At 44.4% G+C, this 18,002-nt stretch overlaps 1 protein-coding gene across 2 annotated transcripts in view; it reads right to left on the bottom strand.

The window, feature by feature from the left end:
• The window catches only part of TBCK (TBC1 domain containing kinase), a 229,226-nt gene that overhangs the window by 101,125 nt on the left and 110,099 nt on the right, over positions 1–18,002 (bottom strand). For both annotated transcript variants that reach the window (XM_029076457.1, XM_029076458.2), the window contains exons 21-22: positions 14,135–14,171; positions 9,553–9,714 (exon numbers count right to left, since the gene is read on the bottom strand). In XM_029076457.1, coding sequence (XP_028932290.1) covers positions 9,553–9,714; positions 14,135–14,171 — 199 coding nt within the window. The remainder of the gene's footprint in view (positions 1–9,552; positions 9,715–14,134; positions 14,172–18,002) is intronic.

The raw sequence follows: 18,002 nt of genomic DNA, 5'->3' as shown, positions 1-18,002 counted from the left end.
AAGAATTCATGGGGAAAAGTGGACTTTGGCTTGACTAACAAAGAGGAACAAGTCTTTTTTTCCCGAGTCCACTTTTCCTAAACAATTCTAGCATGATTATAGTTTCCCAATAGGCAAAGTTGAGAGATGCTGGGAAGAAACAGATAAGGGAAACAGAAAGCGCCTCTCAACTCCAGGAAAGTTTGCTAATAATTGCAATATGTGTAACCATTTACTCTGTCAAGCACTGTCATAAGCACTGGGATAGATACTAGAAAATCAGATCAGACACAGTCCCCGTCTCACACGGGGCTCACCAGTCTAAGTAGGAGAGTGAACAGGTATTGAATCCCCATTTTACAGTTGAGGAAACTGAGGCCCAGAGAAGTTAAGTGATTTGCCCAAGGTCACACAGCAGGCATGTGACAGAGCCTGGTTTAGAACCCAGGTCCTCTGACTCCCAGGCCCAAGCTTTTTCCACGAGGCCATGCTGCTTTCCAGTTGTTTTTTAAATTAAGATTCAAATGCCTCAGTGAGAGGAAAGAATGTGGGAGAATAAAAAATTTATCAGACAGATCTTATTAGTAAAATCTTGGGTGGCATTATTTTATTAGACTGAATTTCTTCTTTCTCTGGAAATTCACAGATACTGCATGCTAACTTGCTAGGAATTAAAAATTTAAAGCTCGTTGTGGATAGGGAAGCGGTCTTTTATATTGTTCATTCATTCAATCGTATTTATTGAGCACTTACTTTAGAAAGAGCACTGTACTAAGCGCTTGGAAGAGTACAATATAACAAACTATTATAATTATAAAGTTATCATAGTTATAGTGTACTCTCCCAAGCGCTTAGTACAGTGCTCTGCACAGAGTAAGGGCTCAATAAATACCACTGACTGGTTGATTTTGATCAATCTTCCTTAAAATTGTGCTGTCTAATTAGCTTTGAAAACAAACGAAAAACCAATTTTCCAAACGGTCGCTTACCGAGGAATCACAGTGTAGTGACCCCAGTACAGGGATTTTGAACCGGCATGTCGCAGTACCCAGCTTTTCCCTAAAAATACTATACTGCCATCTTTAATTTCACTTAATAAGCAAAGGCTCTGATGTTTCAAAGTTGTCTCTCTTCACGTCGCGGCAAAAGAGAGGCTTCAGACCGTAACAAAATATGCCAGTATTTTAGTTGGGAAGGCCCTTTTTTAGGGGAAAAAAAAAGGTGTTGGTTAAGTACTTATTAAGTGCCAGCCACTGTACTGAGCGCTGGGTTAGGTTCAAGTTAATCATGGGGCGCACCGTCTTAATCCCCATTTTACAGATGCCGTAACTGAGGCACAGAGGAGTGAAGTGACTTGCCCAAGGTCACCCAGCAGAAAAGTGATGGGGTCAGAATTAGCACCCAGGTCCTTCTGAACCCAGGCCCGTGCTCATGCTGCTTCTCCACTGTTTATTCAACCGTACATTCCATTACTTGGATTATTAATTTATTTGTCAATATCTTCTTGTCCGTCTCTCCCTTTAAAGGTAAGCCCAGGGTGCAGGGGATGGATCACGGGCTTGTTTTGTCCTTCTCAAGTGCTTAATATAGTGCCCTGCACCCAGAGGGTGCTCAATAAATGTTGCTAAATATGCTTAAAAACATATGTGAAGCGGTACCCCCTGGAAATTTTCTACGCATTTTTAGACCTTCTAAGTCCTCAGGAAGACACGTTAGACGCAAACTTGAAAAAATGTAGGAAACGAATTTGGCACTGGCCTCTCCTATAGTCATTTAATATTGGTAAAAGACCAGGGAGGAATCAGGTCACAGGGAATATATATTTCTTTCTTTTTTTTTTTTTTAAGTAAATTTGAACCAAACACATCGATTCGTCCACATTCCACATTTCTCAGTCCACATTCCCCAACCAGACTGTAAGCTTGCTGTGGGTAGGGGGACGTGACTACCGACTCTGCGATATGGTACTCTCCCACGCGCTCGGTACAGTGCTCTGCACAGAGTAAGCACTCAATAAATACGATCGGTTGCAAAACCACCTATATTGGAGGAAAGGAACTGGACCAACAGATCGTATGCTCCAGAGGGTACTATTCATTCATTCATTCATTCAATAGTATTTATTGAGCGCTTACTCTGTGCAGAGCAATGTACTAAGCTCTTGGAATGTACAATTCGGCAACAGATAGAGACAATCCCTGCCCATTGACGGGCTCACGGTCTAATTGGGAGAGACAGACAGACAAAAACAATAGTAATAAATAGAATCAAGGGGATGTACATCTCTTTAACAAAACAAATAGGGTAATAAAGATATATAAAAATGAGCAAATGAGCACAGTGCTGAGAGGAGGGGAAGGGGGGCATGGGGGCTTAGCAGAGGGGAGGTGATGGGTGGGCAGAGAGGCAGCAGAGGGAGCAGAGGGGAAAGGGGAAGCTCAGTCTGGGAAGGCCTCTCGGAGGAGGTGAGCTCTCAGTAGGGCTTTGAAGAGGGCAAGAGAGTTAGTTTGGCGGAGGTGAGGAGGGAGGGCGGTCCAAGATGATATCAGAACAAATAAAACCTGCACACCGCTTCATCCTCATTAAGAGAAGCAGCGTGGCTCAGTGGCAAGAGCCCGGGCTTGGGAGTCAGAGCTCATGGGTTCGAATCCCGGCTCTGCCATTCGTCAGCTGGGTGATTGTGGGCAAGTCACTTAACTTCTCTGCGCCTCAGTGACCTCAACTGTAAAATGGGGATGAAGACTGTGAGCCCCACATGGGACAACCTGATGACCCTGTATCTCCCCCAGCACTTCGAGCAGTGCTCTGCATATAGTAAGCGCTTAACAAATACCAACATTATTGTTATTATTATTATTATGCTCTGTGGGTTAGGTAATTATTAAGTATGGCATTTTGTGAAACACTTACTACGTGTCAAGCGGTGTTCTAAGCGATGGGGTAGGTATAAGTTAATCACGTCGGACACAGCTCCTTGTCCTACTCTAAGTCGGAGGGAGGACGGGTATCGAACCCCCATTTTACAGATGAGGAAACTGAAGCACAGAGAAGAGAAGTGACCCACCTAAGGTCACACAGCAAACAACGGGCAGAGCAGGAATTACAGCCAGGTTACTCACCGACGAGGATGATCATCAAACACCTGACTACATAAATCCGGCTGGAAATGAAATCAAACCATCTTCCCAAGACATAAACCCTTTCCAGAGGAGATGGAGCTTTTAATGGCCACGGATACCGGCATTTTCTTTTTAGCCCCGGGATATACACTTTAGTCCGTTACTCAAGATCACCGCAGAGATTCCTCCCTAACTTTGAAAACTGTGCTATCTCGACACTGGCTTCTAATCTGGAGCCGTCAGTGAAGTAACACGAGGCAGTTCTTCTGAATAACAGACCATTTCAAGCTGTTTTAATTTGTCGCCTCCGAAAGGCGGTTAGGCAGAGCGGTTAGGCAGAGCGAGCTTCCTCACCCGACAGCTGTGAAAGCCACCAGAGCTGCCTCGCGTACCCAGTGGGGGCTCAATTAATGTTAATTGACGATGATGAATTGTAAGCAGGGAGAGAAGCAGTTCTTTCCTGCTAAATGAGCAGGTAGTCTCCCACCTGAATCCTGCAGGCATTTCTCCCTAGCAGGTGGTGGCCTTAGAAATGAATTGATTAACGAAAAAATACTGGAAATTACCTGTAAGTACCCACAGTTTAACCCATTTCTTAGAGGGATGAAGCTCGCCTTCTTTCAGGTTAGAAAGTTGTAAAAAGCACTTACAAATCAATGAACAAAACGAGCCCTGAAGAATCTTATTTTTCTTAGAATTTCTCAGAAGCATGAAGCTCGCCTTCTTTCCGGTTAGAAAGTTGTAAAAAGCATGAGAAGCAGCATGGATGAGTGGAAAGAGCCTGGGCTTCGGAGTCAGAGGTCATGGGTTCGAATCCCGGCTCTGCCACTTGTCAGTTGTGTGACTGTGGGCAAGTCGCTTCACTTCTCCGGGCCTCAGTTACCTCATCTGTAAAATGGGGATTAACTGTGAGCCTCACGTGGGACCACCTGATGACCCTGTATCTACCCCAGCGCTTAGAACAGTGCTCTGCACATAGTAAGCGCTTAACAAATACCAATATTATTATTTACAAATCAATGAACCAAACGAGCCCTGAAGAATCTTATTCTAATAATAATAATAATGATAATGTTGGTATTTGTTAAGCGCTTACTATGTGCAGAGCACTGTTCTAAGCGCTGGGGCAGATACAGGGTAATCAGGTTGTCCCACATGAGGCTCACAGTCTTCATCCCCATTTTACAGATGAGGGAACTGAGGTACAAAGAAGTTTAGTGACTTGCCCAGAGTCACACAGGTGACAAGTGGCAGAGCCGGGAATCGAATCCATGACCTCTGACTCCCAACCAGCGTGCCATTTTACTGCGTAAGCGGATCGTAATCAACGATAGTAATTGTGGTATTTCATCCATTCATCCCATCGTATTTATTGAGCGCTTACTGGGTGCAGTGCACTGGACTAAGCTCTTGGAAAGTACGATTCAGCAACAGATAGAGACAATCCCGACCCAACGACGGGCTCGCAGCCTAGAAGGAGGGAGAGGATTCGATGAGCACTTACTGTGTAGCCCACACTGTACTAAGTGCTGGAGTAAGTACAAGATTAACTGGTTGGACACGGTCCCTGACCCAAGTGGAGGTCACAAAGCGGGAGGGACGGCGGTATTGATGAGTACCCTCTTCACAGAAAGTTACGTGATTTTCGCAGGGTCACACGGCAGAAAAGTGATGGAGTCATGATTAGAACCCAGGTCCCCTGACGTCTTTCCACTGGGCATGCTGCTTCGCTACGTGAGAACTGATTCATCACAACGGAATGCTTGGAAACCAGGGTCAGTGATCTGTTAAGCAACGTGGCACAGGAGCACGGGCCTGGGAGTCAGAAGGACCTGGCTTCTAATCTCAGCTCCACCACAGGTCTGCTGTGTGTCCTGGGGCAAGTCGCTTCACTTCTCTGTGCCCCAATTATCTCATCTGTACGATGGCGATTAAGGGCATGAGCCCCAATGTGGGACGGGGACTGTGTCCAAACTGACTTCTATCTTCTCCAGGACTTTGAGCAGTGCTTGGCAGATAGTAAGCGCCTAACAAGTACTATTATTATCATCATCATGTTAAGGGATGCCCTCCCTCTGAATGGCTGAAGAATAATAATAATAATGTTGGTATTTGTTAAGCGCTTACTCTGTGCAGAGCACTGTTCTAAGCGCTGGGGTAGATACAGGGTAATCAGGTGGTCCCACGTGCGGCTCACAGTTAATCCCCATTTTCCGGATGAGGTAACTGAGGCCCAGAGAAGTGAAGTGACTTGCCCACAGTCACACAGCCGACAAGTGGCAGAGCCGGGAGTCGAACTCATGACCTCTGACTCCGAAGCCCAGGCTCTTTCCACTGAGCCACGCTGCTTCCCCAAGAAGAACCAGATGTTATGGGAATTCCTACGGAGCAAATGGATGTAGAGCGAAATGGGCAAGCAGCATGGCCTAGCGGACGGAGCAGGGGCCTGGGAGTCAGAGGACCCGCGTTCTAATCCCAGCTCTGCCTCCTGTCTGCTGGGTGACCTTGGATAAGTCACTTCAAGGGGCCTCAGTTACCTCATCGGTCAAATGGGGATTAAGACTGTGTGCCCCCTGAGGGACAGAGACGGTGTCCAACCTAATGATCTTGTATCTATTCTAACGTTTAAGACAGTGCCTGGCACGTGGTAGGTGCTTAACAAGTAACAATAAAAAACAAACGATACTTCAGAAAGAAGCCAGTGTCCAAGCGGTCCAATAATTGCCAATTGCTAGTGAGAGAGAGGGTCCGGGTGGATTCCGACGTGACCGAGTGCAAGTTTATTGTGGTTAGTTTTAGGGCAGTGGCGGAGAAGGAAATTAGCCTTGGCCTAACAATGATATTCCCACAGACCTTAGTTCAGCTGAGTGTTCCCTCATTTTCAACTGGACATTTCTCTTCAGATTCCAGTTTTCTCGGTGCTGTTGTGCTTACCACTCGTACGACCCTATAAAGCAGCTGTTTGAGTGCCAGCTTGTAAATATTTCTGGGTTTTAACCACTCTCCTCTTTTCACTCACAGCTGACTTGAAACTCCTGGACCGATGCAACCTAGACTTCTAATTGCTTTTCTGGAGCTCAACTCTGTCAGAAGGAGATTTCACTGGGGTCCAGATGGTGTTTTTCAATCCATCTTTGACTGTGTACTTGAGAATCACCAACTAAAACACCTGACAAGTTTCTACCAGGTTTGTCTACGGTTAGGAAAAGAGTTAGCATTCTTGAATTCAAATGTACTCTGATGAAGTTTTACTCAACTGGAGATCCAGGTTTCACGCCAATTTATATAAAGTTCTTTAAACTATTCCTATGAGCGGCAGACGGTTTCTGCAGAAGAAATCCTACCCTACTAATCTGTGCAGAAGGGCTTCCGAAAGCAAAATTCTGAAAGTTTCTCACTCCTGCAGAAAACCAGAAACTGAAGCAAGTGTCTCTAACCAAAAAAATCCCCAGGAAAAGGCAGCTCGACCAAAATCTACTCTCTTTACTACAACCGCCTTGGATTTATGTCGTATCTTGATTCCTAAGAGCTCAAAGTGCTTTCACATATTGTATTTTCATTCCACAACACCTTCACGGGGTAGAGAGTAGATTACTGTTCTCATTTTACAACATGGGAAATTAAGGCACGGAGCTGGAACCAAGCAGCATGGCCTATGGAAAGATCACGGGCCTGGGAATCAGAGGGCTTGGGTTCCAGTCCCAGTTCTGCCATTGGTTGCTGTGTGACCTTGGGCGAGTCACTTAACTGCCCCATGCCTCAGTTTCCCAACTGCAAAATGGGGAATCAATGCCTGTTCTCCCTCCTATTTAGACTGGGGGCCCCATGTGAGACAGGGACTGTATCCAACCTGATTATCTTGTATCTACCCGAGTGCTTAGGACCGTGCTTGACATAGAGTAAGTTCTTAACGGATATAATAATAATAACGATAATAATAATGATGATGATAAACTATCTTTATCCCAGATCCAGCTAGCTTCTGTTTGGAACACTCCTCTTTATTCGCTCTTTCACTAATTTTCAGTGACTGTCAGTTCAGCCAGTCAACAGAGAATATTTTTTAAAAATATTAAGCACAGCTTGCCTTATCTATGGGCCATCTGGAGCATAATTTATTTTAGTGTTTCCAGATTTCAGGTAACCTCTCTATAATCAAGCACAGTCCTGTCAACTACGAATGTGTATTTCACCGCTGTCCGGTTAACACGAAACTGCAAAGATACTTTTGATGACCGATCCTTAACGGGGCATTTGCATGATCCTGCCCCGGAAGTTAAAGGAAGGCCTGTTGTGAAACTATAAAAATCAGCATCCCGACCAAATCTGCTTTGAGCTTTTTTTGGTACCAACTGGAAAAATGTTCTAAATACTGATCAGTCATCCTCTGTTTCCTTTGGCATGATGGAGACATTGCAGAAAATATCTGCAGGGTACAAACGGTTTTCCTAGTTTAAAAGGAAAATAAAGAGACCTTTGGTCTTCATAAAGGCTCTCTGAAAATAACAATAATCTTTTGACATTCAAGAAATAAACTGAAGCTTTCACTGTTTCAAACTTCAAAACTGGTGAAACAGCTTTGAACTCTTTAGAGGAAAAGTATCACATACATTCAGAGAAGCAGCATGGTTTAGCGGAAAGAGCACGGGTTTGGGAGTCAGAGGACGTGGATTCTAATCCCGACTCCGTCAGTCGTCTGCTGTGTGGCCTACTTAACTTCTCTGGGCCTCAGTTACCTCATCTGTAAAATGGGGATGAAGACTGTGAGCCCCATGTGGGACAACCTGATTACCTCATATCAACCCTAGCGCTTAGAACAGTGCTTGGCACAGAGTAAGCACTTAACAAATACCATCATCATTATTATTCTTCAAGGGTTATTTTCATTATTACTTTCACTAAAAACGGAATCAGAGAGAAAAGCAGCAGAGAGGTGCCTCTTTCTGAAATGGAATCATTGTAATAAACTACACCAGTGGTCTTTAGATATTTAGTCCTACATAAGGGGGAAAAGAACTCTGTGAAAGTGGAGTATCCTTTACATAGCCCCTGTAACTCTTCGGGGGCTTCTTCATATGCTTGGGAATTTCCAAAACTGAATAATCGCTTAAGGTAGAGTTAAAATTTTCATTTTCCCTTTACTTCATTCAATTATCAAATTAGCCATGACATAAAAATAAAGTCTGGCCCACTGTAAGCCCTTTATTGGGCAAGGATTGTCTCTATCTGTAGCCAAATTGTACATTCCAAGCACTTAGTACAGTGCTCTGCACATAGTAAGCGCTCAATACTATTGAATGAATGAATGAAGCCTACAGTGGAATCATAGTGAGCCTTACAATAAATTTGCTATACATTTAATTTCCTTTTTAATCCCTTTATGTTTGAATTTCGGGGGCATCTTTGCTTTATGGAGTAGAACTCAGCAAATAATCAATCAATCAATCGGTGGTACTGAACGCTTACAATGTGCAGAGCACTGTACTAAGTGCTTGGGAGGCCACAACAGATTTGGTGGACACTTTCCCTGCTCAAGATGAGCTTACAGTCGAAATATCGGTTGGAAACATCTGGTTTTAGATTGAGAAGGAGTGAGGTCTAGTGGAAAGAGCACAGGCCAGGAAGTCTAAAACCTGGGTTCGCAGTTCCCCTCTGCCACTTGTCTGACCGGGGGCAAGTCCTTCAACTTTTTCTATTTTTGTTTTCTTCAACTGTCAAATGGGGGGGTTCGTTACCTGTTCTCCCTCCTACTTGAGGGAGTCTGGAGGAGAAAAGGCAGGAGGGCCCATGACAGAAGCAGCCATGAGGAGCTTGGCTCTGACGGGCTCTCCCTGACCCCTGGCACGATGAATCTGGACTGGTTTCAAGCAATTGACATCTGGAGGAGTTTCAGATAATAATAATAATAATATTGGTATTTGTTAAGCGCTTACTATGTGCAGAGCACTGTTCTAAGCGCTGGGGGAGATACAGGGTACTCAGGTTGTCCTATGTGAGGCTCACAGTCTTAATCCTCATTTTACAGATGAGGTAACTGAGGCCCAGAGAAGTGAAGTGACTTGCCCACAGTCACACAGCTGACAAGTGGCAGAGCCGGGATTCAAACCCATGACCTCTGACTCCCAAGCCCAGGCTCTTTCCACTGAGCCACACTGCTAACACCCTTGATGAATTCATGTAATAAAGAATGGCTTAGTGGATAGAGCACTGGGAGTCAGAAGTTCATGGGTTCTAATCCTGACGTTGTCACTTCTCTGCTGGGTGGCCTTAGGCAAGTCCTCTCCCTTCTCTGTACCTCAGTTACCTCATCTATAAAATGGGGGATTAAGATTGTGAACCCCGTGAGGGGCAGGGATTATATCCAACCCAATTTGCTTGTATCCACCCCAGCGCTCAGTACAGTGCCTGGCACGTAGTAAGCACTTAACAAATATCGCAGTTATTTTTATTGTACCTGGTAAGTCGGAGAAGAGGAGAATGCACTCGTTAAAGCCGTTGGCCAAAAGCCGGTCCCGTAGCTGCTGTAAGATGGCGACTCCGATGCAGAATGGGAAGGAGGAATTCCCCAGTAGTAATGTGTCCCAGAGGTGGAAGATCTTGTGCAATGGAAAGACATCTGCAAGATGACATGTCAAAATAAACCCCAAAATCAACGACAAACAAGGCGAGAATAGCATCATGACTAATCGCGATAATTGACGTGTTTTGCTGATCACATTACTATTGACGTGACGTATTTGGGGAAAAAAATACTAAATGCACTGTGGCAGTTCTAACAGTAATAGTAATGATGATGTTATTTGTTAAAGCGCTTACTATGTGCCAGGCACTGTTAAGTGCTGGTTGTCCCACCTGGGGCTCACAGTCTTAATCCAAGCGTGGCTCAGTGGAAAGAGCCCAGGCTTGGGAGTCAGAGGTCATGGGTTCGACTGCCGGCTCTGCCACTTGTCAGCTGTGTGACTGTGGGCAAGTCACTTCACTTCTCTGTGCCTCAGTTACCTCATCTGTAAAATGGGGATTAACTGTGAGCCTCACGTGGGACAACCTGATGACTGTGTATCTTCCCCAGCGCTTAGAACAGTGTTCTGCACATAGTAAGCACTTAACAAATACCAACATTATTATTATTAATCCCCATTTTCCAGATGAGGTAACTGAGGCACCGAGAAGTTAAGTGACTTGCCCGAAGTCACACGGCTGATAAGTGGCGGAGCCGGGATTAGAACCCGCGACCTCTGACTCCCAAGCCCGTGCTCTTTCCACTGAGCCATGCTGTTTTACCTATTAAGCACTTCGGGGGGGCCAAGCACTGTACTAAGCGCTAGGAGAGGATACACAGGGAGAATGTAAGCTTTTTTTTTTTTGGAGGCAGGGAAACTGCCCGTTATCTTGTTATACTGTACTCTCCTAAGTGCTCAGTACAGTGCTCTGCATACAATAAATGCTCATTAAATACGACTGACTGTCTGAATAAGGCACAGCTTCTTGTCCCTCCGGGGGTTCACGATCCAAAAACTATCTGTTATTCACTTGTTGACTTATAGGTTTCTGCAAAATTTCCGGTGAATTAGGAACGGGTGGCATATTTGGGCTCCACATTTACGCTCTTTCTGTGGATAGAGCCTATACCCGTTGAACGTTGCCGATAAAATACGGCAATTTCACTCTGATGAATTAAAAATGAAAAACACACATCACCGAATCCACAACAGGATTTGTTCTTGCTTCTCATTCCCTCTGGGAGTGATTAAACACGGCATTAAACATGGCACGGCAGCAAGATGCAGAGAGGTGAGAAGTCTGTGTTGTAAGGAGACAAGAGACCCGAGGAGGAGCGAGCAGCCAAGGGTTTTTACTGAGAGGGCTCAGTGCTAGAAAGGTTTGTCCCTGGGTCCTCGTCTCCCCTTATGCCCCTCTCTTCTCCGGGTCTCTCCGTTGACTAGTCTATCCCATGGAGAAAGAGATAACGAATCGGCTGCCTCTTGGAGTGACTTTTTTGGTTGAATCTCCGGGGTCACTGGCGGAATTTTCGCTCCAGGGTGCAGAGAAAGCTGAGGAGTTAGGTGAAGGCAGGTGGAAGGCTTGCCTCCGAGGCGGCCAGGTTTATCTTGTCCAACGGGGATGTGTGTATACGGACTCCCTTGTGCGTGTGGACTGTCGGAGGGCCATCTGAGCGCACTTTCTTTTCAGACTCCTAATCCACCCAGTTAACATAGTATCTGGTACCCAGCTCTACTTTCCTGCCTCCATCCCCTCGCCCACACTTGGAATCCTGTCCCTCTGCAAATCTGACGGATAATAAGCAGCGTGGCTCAATGGAAAGAGCCCGGGCTTGGGAGTCAGAGGTCGTGGGTTCTAATCCCCGCTCTGCCGCTTCCCAGCTGTGTGACTTTGGGCAAGTCACTTCACTTCTCTGTGCCTCAGTTACCTCATCTGTAAAATGGGGATTAAGACTGTGAGCCCCACATGGGACAACCTGATCACCTAGTATCCCCCAGCGCTTAGAACAGTGCTTTGCACATGGTAAGCGCTTAACAAATGCCACCATTTCTTTATATTTAATAATAATGACGATGTTGGTATTTGGTAAGCGCTTACTATGTGCCGAGCACTGTCCTAAGCGCTGGGGTAGATACACGGTCATCAGGTTGTCCCACGTGAGGCTCACAGTCTTAATCCCCACTTGACGGATGAGGTAACCGAGGCACAGAGAAGTGAAGTGACTTGCACGCAGTCACCCAGCTGACAAGTGGCAGAGTCGGGATTCGAACCCACGCCCTCTGACTCCCAAGCCCGGGCTCTTCCCACTGAGCCACGCTGCTTCTCTCAGATCTCAGCTCTCCCCACATTCAGTGTCTTCCTAAAATCCCATTTCCTACAACAGCTCTTCCGGGACTAGTTTCCAGCATCCCAAGTCACACAAACCCACCGCAATCTTCGGTAACTATGCACTTAATTAAACTCATACTGAGTATTTCTGTGCATATGCTACTGGGTTGTACATTGAATCACTTTCTTCTATTTGTAAAAGAAAAAAAATCAAAAAACCTTCATACCTGTCTCCCCCATTAGAGTGTAAGCTCCTCTGGGGTGGTTTTGTGTTAATTGCTTGTTCTGTACTTGCCAAGCATTCAGTGTATTGTATCCAGTGGATAATCAATAAATAATAATAATGGTATTTGTTAAATGCTTAATATGTGCCAAGCACTGTTGTAAACACTGAAGCACTATTCCAAGTGCTGTATAATACAATTTCCATTGTATAGAGAAACAGTGTGGTTCAGTAAAGCATGGGCCTTGGGTTCAGAAGGACCTGGGTTCTAATCCCGGCTCCACAGTATGTCTACTGTGTGACTTTAGGCAAGTCACTTAACTTCTCTGGGCTTCAGTTACCTCATCTGGAAAATGGGGATTAAGATCGTGAGCCCCATGTGGGACAGGGACTGTGTCCAACCTGGCTGTATCTACCCCAGTGCTTAGAACAGCGCTTGGCGCACAGTATCATTATCATCATTATTATTCCCACCAATACTACCCTGATTCAAACCCACACCGGTCCATCTGGGTTCTGAAAACTGCATCGCTCCGCAAAATGGAAATCAGGGTTCGTGGAATGAACATCAAGACCATGGATTGACAGGACACATTTTCTCCAGGTACATATACAAATCTTTTCATATCCATACATTTTATATCTTTCCGTTTAATTCATGTAATTTTGAGCTTTTATAATATTTCAAACCATACTTTTTTATAGCCCGCTGACTAGTTTCTAGCTCAACCCTTTGGCAGTTTCGTCAAATGGGGTTATAATTATGGAGGTGGTCTGATAGTTTACATCGAATCTGGCCCGCTCAAATTTTGTAGGAAATATTTGGCTGGAACATAATTCCCAACAATTACCTTAGAAATTATGAGTATCACTTGCTTTGCTTAAGCAAGCTGCGCTTGTACCCTCTACTGCTGTAGTTATTTTACTGCAGCTGCAAAACTCATGCTTCTCATTTAACACACATAAAAAGCAGATTTGTCACAGAACGTTAAATTTCTATTTGTGTCAAGCTCTCCAACCTTAACCCAAATGCCTGTGATCTTAAACTCCCCCAAGGTTGAAACAATTTATTCCCTCAAATATTTAAACAGCATGCAATTTGCTGTTATTTAATTACTCTTTAAGTCTGTGATTCTGAAGATTTTCCCTCATCTCTCCTTATGATATTTTTTTTTTACATAGTATACGGCTTATTTCTTCCTCAACCTGGATTGGGGAAAATGAGAAAAATACTAGGTCCCTATCCCAAAATTAGATGAGGTAAACAAGCAGGATTTATGACCATAATTCCATCCTACATAGCTCAAGGAAATTCTACATGGAGCCTATATATAGGTTTCAGGGATTTTTTTCTTTCTTTAACAGAGCCAGAGACTTATCCTAAATAAATCTCTGGGAATTCTAATGTTCCTTGAAACAATCCCAGCATTTCAGCTTATTTGTATACATTATTTATTACCTTATTTATTTTGGTAATGAGGTGCATATCTCCATGATTCTCTTTATCTTGATGATGTTGTCTTGTTTTGGTTTGTTCTGTTTTGCTTTGCCGACTGTCTCCCCCGTTTAGACTGTAAGCCCGTCATTAGGCAGGGATCGTCTCTATCTGTTGCTGAATTGTCCATTCCAAGCGCTTAGTACAGTGCTCTGCACATAGTAAGTGCTCAATAAATACTACTGAACGAATGAATCAAGAGCGTCTGACCACTAATCTGCGGTATCGACACTATTTTGCTTGATTTTTAAAGAACAATTTGAAAGTATAGCAAAGTTCACAGAGAATTTAGAGGCTACATACGCCCATTCTATCAGACTAAAAGTCTAAAGATAATTTATATTCTCCCAACAAGCAATAACTCTTTGTTTAGTAGGGATCTGCTCTTGGATATTTAGAGGGTAAATGGAATGTAGTTTTCATTGGGAAATACAAGCGGGTTAGATAAAATTTTACTTTAGAAAAGGAACTGGCTGAGAAGATACTCACGTGTAAACATGGTGAGAAACCAAGGAATGGCATAAAGCTACAAAAGAAAAAGAGGGAGAAAGAATCTCGTCAGAACAACTCCTTCTCAAGGTGGTAATTTTATATCACGCTAAAGATGGGATTTTTACAATTAGGATAACCTTCTAGGTAACAATTCTTAGATATATGTACAGTCCCGAAACATTCTTTCATCTCTCTGTTTATACAACTTAAAAGGCACCACACACCATCGGTGCTAAATCTCAGTTGTTTTCCAGGAGTCTGGTACAGCTAGTCGTTTGAATCTCTCCCTTTTAGAGTCGCATTCCCTACCCTCACAAAGAAAAATCAGTGTCTTACACAATGACAAGTTGTTTTAAGTACCACTTTTTTTTCTTTTAACGGTATTTGTTAAGCACTTACTATGTGCCAGGTACTGTACTCAGTGCTGGGGTAGATGCAAGTTAATTCGGTTGGACCCAGTCCATGTCCCACACGGGGCTCACAGTCTTAATCTCCATTTGAGGTAACTGAGGCAAAGAGAAGTGAAGTGACTCGCCCAAGATCACACAGCAGACAAGCGGCGGAGCCGGAATTAGAACTCAGGTCCTTGCCACTTCCAGGCCCGTGCTTTATCCACTAGGCCAGGCTGCTTTCTATAGGAATTTTTCTTAACCGAAACAAACCACAGAGAGGGCAGTGGTAGAATTTATACATCTGTGACACGGTGAGACATACTATGAATAGGGTATGTGATCTTTCGGGACCAAACTACGACTTGAAAATAATTTCATTTCATTAAATGTTGGAGCCCAAACTCTGACTATTCCTGAAAGTACAGCAACTTTTAGGAATGAATCAGGGAAGCAGTTGTGCAGGGCATGCAAACGGAAAGCTTTCAGTAATGCTGTGACGCTTCCTCCTTGGATAATTGTCAGGATTAACGAGATGATGCTATTTGAAAGGCACTCCTAAGATCCTCGTAAAAAGGTGCCATGTAAATACAAAGTACAATAATATTTGTCATCTGCTCTGTTAATCGGGTTGTCTAAAAAGAGTAAACTACAGCCATGACATGATTTGGCCTCTCTAAGTCAGCTCTTCCTTCTACTAAACTCAAAGGGGGATGTAGATCAAAGCTCCGCAGATTCTTTCCAGTGAGCCTCGGTAAGTCAATGAGGTTGTCATCTATAACCTCCTCCAAAAATCACAATCGCAGTAAATCAGTCTTGCCGATGGCTACTTCCCTGCATCCCCAAGGCCAGTAATATATCTAGGAGGTCAGAATCAAGGAAACTTGATTTTAATAGCTAATGACTTCTTTGCCGGGCCAAAGTAAACATCTCTTGAGCTTCAAGCAAAGCAGACTTAGAATAGAGGTAAATTAAAAATCAAAAAACCAAAGCTTTACATGAATATTTCTGCATTTAAATAACAAGGTGTCGCCGCCACGGAACAGAAGAAAAATATTTCAGATGATTTAGACATTCACTGCAGTTCTCAGAAGAAAATGAGACCCCTTTTCCATCTGCGAAATGAAAAACCTTTACAACCCACTAAATCCTCTCTGCCATAATTGTGTTTAGACTAAGCATTTTGGCTGGAAGGCCAAAGAGCAGTAGAGATTGCTCTTCTGGCGGCAGAAAACTGTTTGGGCTTGGAAGAAACTACACATGTGCAGCTGTGAGATGGGTGAGTTTTCCTTAATCAACTAATCAATCAACGCAATGACATTTATTGAGTGCTTACTTTGAGCAGAACACTGTACTAAGCGCTTGGGAGAGTACCATATAAGAGAGTTGGTACACATGTTTTCTGCCCACAATGAACTTACAGTCTAGAAAGGGAGAGAATCTTTGAATTACAGGAGACCCAGGGGGTATCGATGCCATTAACTTCTAGAAGAGGAAACTGCAGTTCAGGAAAGTTAAGTGATTTCCTCACTGGCAACCCCACAATTAGAAAGATGTCACCAGGCTTCAACTCTATTTTTTTTTAATCATGAACTTAAACCAAGAGATGAATAAATGCTGTCATGTTTTAGAGTACTTTCAGCAAAGTCGAGAGACTTCCCTAAGGATGTTTATGAAATGTGAATTGAAGAAAAAGAATTCACCTTCTTCTAGATCATTCATTGAAAGTTAAAAATCAAGTGCAGGGAACTCTTTTCCAAGTAAAAAGACACCTGTCATAGCACCTAAGTGTGGTGCAGGAGATATATGTGAGAGGTTGAGAATAATGAAAGGGAAATAGAATCACCTCTCATTAGGTTGGAAAACCACAACCTAACTGCAGTTGAAGCAACATCAATATCTGGATAGAGTGAATGCGATTCCCCTTGGATTTCGTTCATTCATTCACTCATTCAGTTGCATTTATTGAGCACGTACGGTGTACAGGGCTCCGTATTAAGTGCTTGGGAGAGTACAGGACAAAATAAACACACACATTCTCTGCCCACAATGAGTTTACAGAGTTGACACCGGGCAACTGTGCTCTTCTGGACCCCTGAGGCTCCAGAAGGGGAAGTGGAGACAGCAAGGCTTTGCTTTGAACACCTCCTCCATCCTCTGCCCTCTTGTGCATCCCCAGCTGCCTACCTAGCTCTCCCCGTCCTTTGTTACCCTCCAGTTGCCGTTCCTGGAAGTGAACTGCAGGTAAGTCACCTGGTGACGTCTTCATGCCCGAGTTGACATCTCACCCTAGTTTTCATCTTGGAAGCAGCTTCAACTGCACATTTTGGAGGACGAGTGTTTATCATTCAAAAAATCACTCAGAGAGCCAGCCGGGACTATTACGGCACACTCAGACTTGAACAGAAAGCTGATTATCGGGACTGGGTTAATATTTTTCTTATTTGCTGAATTTGGAGGCCGAATCATATGAAGAGAGGTTAGCAGAGCCACCATTCCCAATTTCCGAGAAACAGCAGCCGCATAAGAGTGATATCTGCCTATTCATTACGTCCTACTTGAACGAGGCAGATCTAAAAATGAAAAATGGAAACCAATGGGAAAGAATCAAACCTGCTTCGGCTATTTTCTTTGGAAAATGAATTTCAGCATGGGCTCAGGCTCCGTTTCTTTGGTTTTTAAATCCTCTACTTGGCTGAGAAATCAGCTTAGCAAATACTGCCCTCTAGCTACATTAAGCAAGCAGAGCAACTTTAGAGACACCTTGCTCGAAAAAGTCCTTGAAAAATTGGGAGCTACACGTAGGAATGCCCTCCTTCCTCACCTCCACCAAATTAATTCTCTTCCCCTCTTCAAATCCCTACTTAAAGCTCATCTCCTCCAAGAGGCCTTGCCGGGCTGAGCTCCCCTTTTCCCTCTGCTCTCTCTACCCATCGACCTCCGCTCCAAACAAAAACTCCTCACTCTAGGCTTCGAGGCTCTCCATCACCTTGCCCCTTCCTACCTCTCCTCCCTTCTCTCTTTCTACCGCCCACCCCGCACGCTCCGCTCCTCCGCCGCCCACCTCCTCGCCGTCCCTCGGTCTCGCCTATCCCGCCGTCGACCCCCGGGTCACGTCCTCCCGCGGTCCCGGAACGCCCTCCCTCCTCACCTCCGCCAAACTGATTCTCTTTCCCTCTTCAAAACCTTACTTAAAAATCACCTCCTCCAAGAGGCCTTCCCAGACTGAGCTCCTCTTCCCCCTCCACTCCCTCTGCCATCCCCCCTTTACCTCTCCGCAGCTAAAGCCTCATTTTCCCCTTTTCCCTCTGCTCCTCCACCTCTCCCTTCCCATCCCCACAGCACCGTACTCGTCCGCTCAACTGTATATATTTTCGTTACCCTATTTATTTTGTTAATGAATTGTACATCGCCTCGATTCTATTTAGTCGCCATCGGTTTTTACGAGATGTTCTTCCCCTTGATGCTGTTTAGTG

This window comes from Ornithorhynchus anatinus, chromosome 12 (genome assembly GCF_004115215.2).
Source record: "Ornithorhynchus anatinus isolate Pmale09 chromosome 12, mOrnAna1.pri.v4, whole genome shotgun sequence".
NCBI lineage: Eukaryota > Metazoa > Chordata > Mammalia > Monotremata > Ornithorhynchidae > Ornithorhynchus > Ornithorhynchus anatinus.
Note: the sequence above shows the minus strand (reverse complement) of the source record. Positions and strands in the feature narration are given on the sequence as shown.